Below are 2,414 nucleotides of genomic sequence, written 5' to 3'. Positions count from 1 at the left end.
CTTCAAAGTAACTTTAATTAAAATATTATGTACATATTAGTTTACAAAATAATAATTACTTGGTAAATTTTATTCACTATGGGACAAGCCTTAGTGATTTATTCAAAACATAATTGTGACAAGTAAATATACGCACTATAACATATATATAATTAAAAGTAACAATTACCATCTCCAATCTATTTATCTCTCTTTTATTTGAATATAGTTTATTCTCTCACTCTCACTCTCACTCTCCTTAATTCAGAAATCACAAAATACATTAGAAGATAAGTTATCGAGTGAACGATAACTTAATGTTAAATATGGTGGTGGTGTAAATTGGGACTCTCTAGTCTCAATCATGCAATGCAATGATTATTCTAAGGTTGAAAGGAATTCGGGTAGTTTGGATTATGACCTCTTAGACTTAATTTTGCAGTGAGATGGACACTCGTTGGATGTAAGGAATTGTCGTGGTGTGGATTAGGACCTCCTGGACTCAATCTTGCAATTCCATGAACATTTCTAGTTTCCAAGAAATCATGGTGGTGTGAATCTGGACCTCCTAGACTCAATCTTTCAATGCGATGAACATTCCCCGTTTGTAAGGAAACATGGTGGTGTGGATCTGGACCATCAGGACTCAATCTTGCAATGTGATGAACATTCCTCGTTTGTAAGGAAAGATGGTGATGTGGATCGGGACCTCCTGGACTCAATTTTGCAATGAGATCGACACTCGTAGGATTTAAGGAATTGTCATGGTGTGGATTAGGACCTCCTGGACTCAATCTTGCAATTTCATGAACATTTCTAGTTTGCAAGAAATCATGGTGGTGTGAATCTGGACCTCCTGGACTCAATCTTTCAATGTGATGAACATTCCCCGTTGGTAAGGAAACATGGTGGTGTGGATCTGGACCTTCTGGACTCAATCTTGCAATGTGATGAACATTCCTCGTTTGTAAGGAAAGATGGTGATGTGGATCGGGACCTCCTGGACTCAATTTTGCAATGTGATGATCACTTTTTGGCTGTAAGGAATTGTCGTGGTGTGGATTAGGTCCTTCTGGACTCAATCTTGCAATGCCATGAACACTCCTCGTTTGTAAGGAAACTTGGTGATCAATATGATCCTTAATATCAATAAAGCGATGAGTTGCTTTGGAATTTCCAATCAACAATGCTAAAAGAGATACTTCGATAAGCATTATTGAGAAGAACATGTTTAGCAAATTTGCCATCGCTAAAATATTAAAGACTACAATGTTGATACACACAAACACACAAAATGTATTTGGAAAACATAATGAGAAAATATAAATTATATATATGAGCAACAGTTTTTTTGTTTGAACGGCATGCTAATTGCAAACATCAATTTGAATGTCTATAACAAGTAATATTTACTCAATAACTTAATTATTGTTTTGAAAATAAAACTATTACTTTAAAATAGAACTATTTGTTATGTACTTGGCAAAAAATTATTAAGTATTAGTAATAAATTACTTAATTTCTCAACAATCACACTATTGTTGGGAAAACCTTCTTATTCCAACAACAACAACTAGTTTTAGTGGTTGAAATTTGATTTGTTTTTTTTAATTATTTTACTATATTTAAGAAAGAGTTGTATCAACAACAAATTTTGTTGCTGGTAATAAAATAATTTTGGAAAAATCATAATATATATAGATTGATAAACGATATATAAAAAAATATTTTGAAATTTTCAATTTCAATCACCAGATGGGGCATTTCCTTATACTTTTGGAAAAATATATTACAATTAGTTAAATATAGTAAAATATATTAAAACTAACTCCTTTACTCTTTTTAATAAATATAGTTGTATATAAAATAAACTTACATCTTATGTTTGGTGAACTATATGGACTAATTTTTTTGGCACTAAGTGCAAAAGAAACTTTAAACTCTAAAACCTAATTAGTTAAGATGGATTCATCTATTCTAAACAATTTAAATTCAATTTAGTTGTAGAGTTCTCAAGTTGCCCCTTCTCATTCAAAAATCTAGTGAGTTGTAGACAACCCGTTTCCCAAAATTACCTCTCGAAAGGTATAATCATCTTCTAATCCAAATGGCCTCTATCGTTAGCTCACTGTCTTAAAATAAATCTATGTAAGACTCCTCGAGTACATTTATTTCCAGAGATATATTCCTTTTCAAAGCAATCAACTCTTATGGTATATGTCTTTTTTATTTACCGCATTGGTAGTCCATGTATTTTGATCCCCTCATTCCTCTTAATATAAATTTTTATGACAAGCAAATATGGGATAGTTCATATAATAATAGATTACATGGAAAGTTATATTTACTACAGAGAGAATTGGTGATACTTTCAAAACGTAATTGTGACAAGTGAATATAAGAATTATCACTTTATATTTATTATTCAAAGTGTA

The 2,414-nt window shown here is 31.5% G+C and overlaps 1 protein-coding gene across 1 annotated transcript; it reads right to left on the bottom strand.

Moving 5' to 3' along the window:
• Positions 1 to 362: 362 nt before the first annotated feature.
• LOC131650580 (uncharacterized) lies at positions 363 to 1,226 on the bottom strand. Its single transcript, XM_058920285.1, has one exon. The coding sequence runs from the start codon at positions 1,224 to 1,226 to the stop codon at positions 363 to 365; it is 864 nt and encodes a 287-aa protein (XP_058776268.1).
• Positions 1,227 to 2,414: the final 1,188 nt, after the last annotated feature.

The sequence above is a fragment of the Vicia villosa genome, linkage group LG2 (genome assembly GCF_029867415.1).
Source record: "Vicia villosa cultivar HV-30 ecotype Madison, WI linkage group LG2, Vvil1.0, whole genome shotgun sequence".
NCBI lineage: Eukaryota > Viridiplantae > Streptophyta > Magnoliopsida > Fabales > Fabaceae > Vicia > Vicia villosa.
The sequence above is the reverse complement of the archived record's forward strand: the minus strand, read 5'-3'. Positions and strand labels throughout refer to the sequence as shown.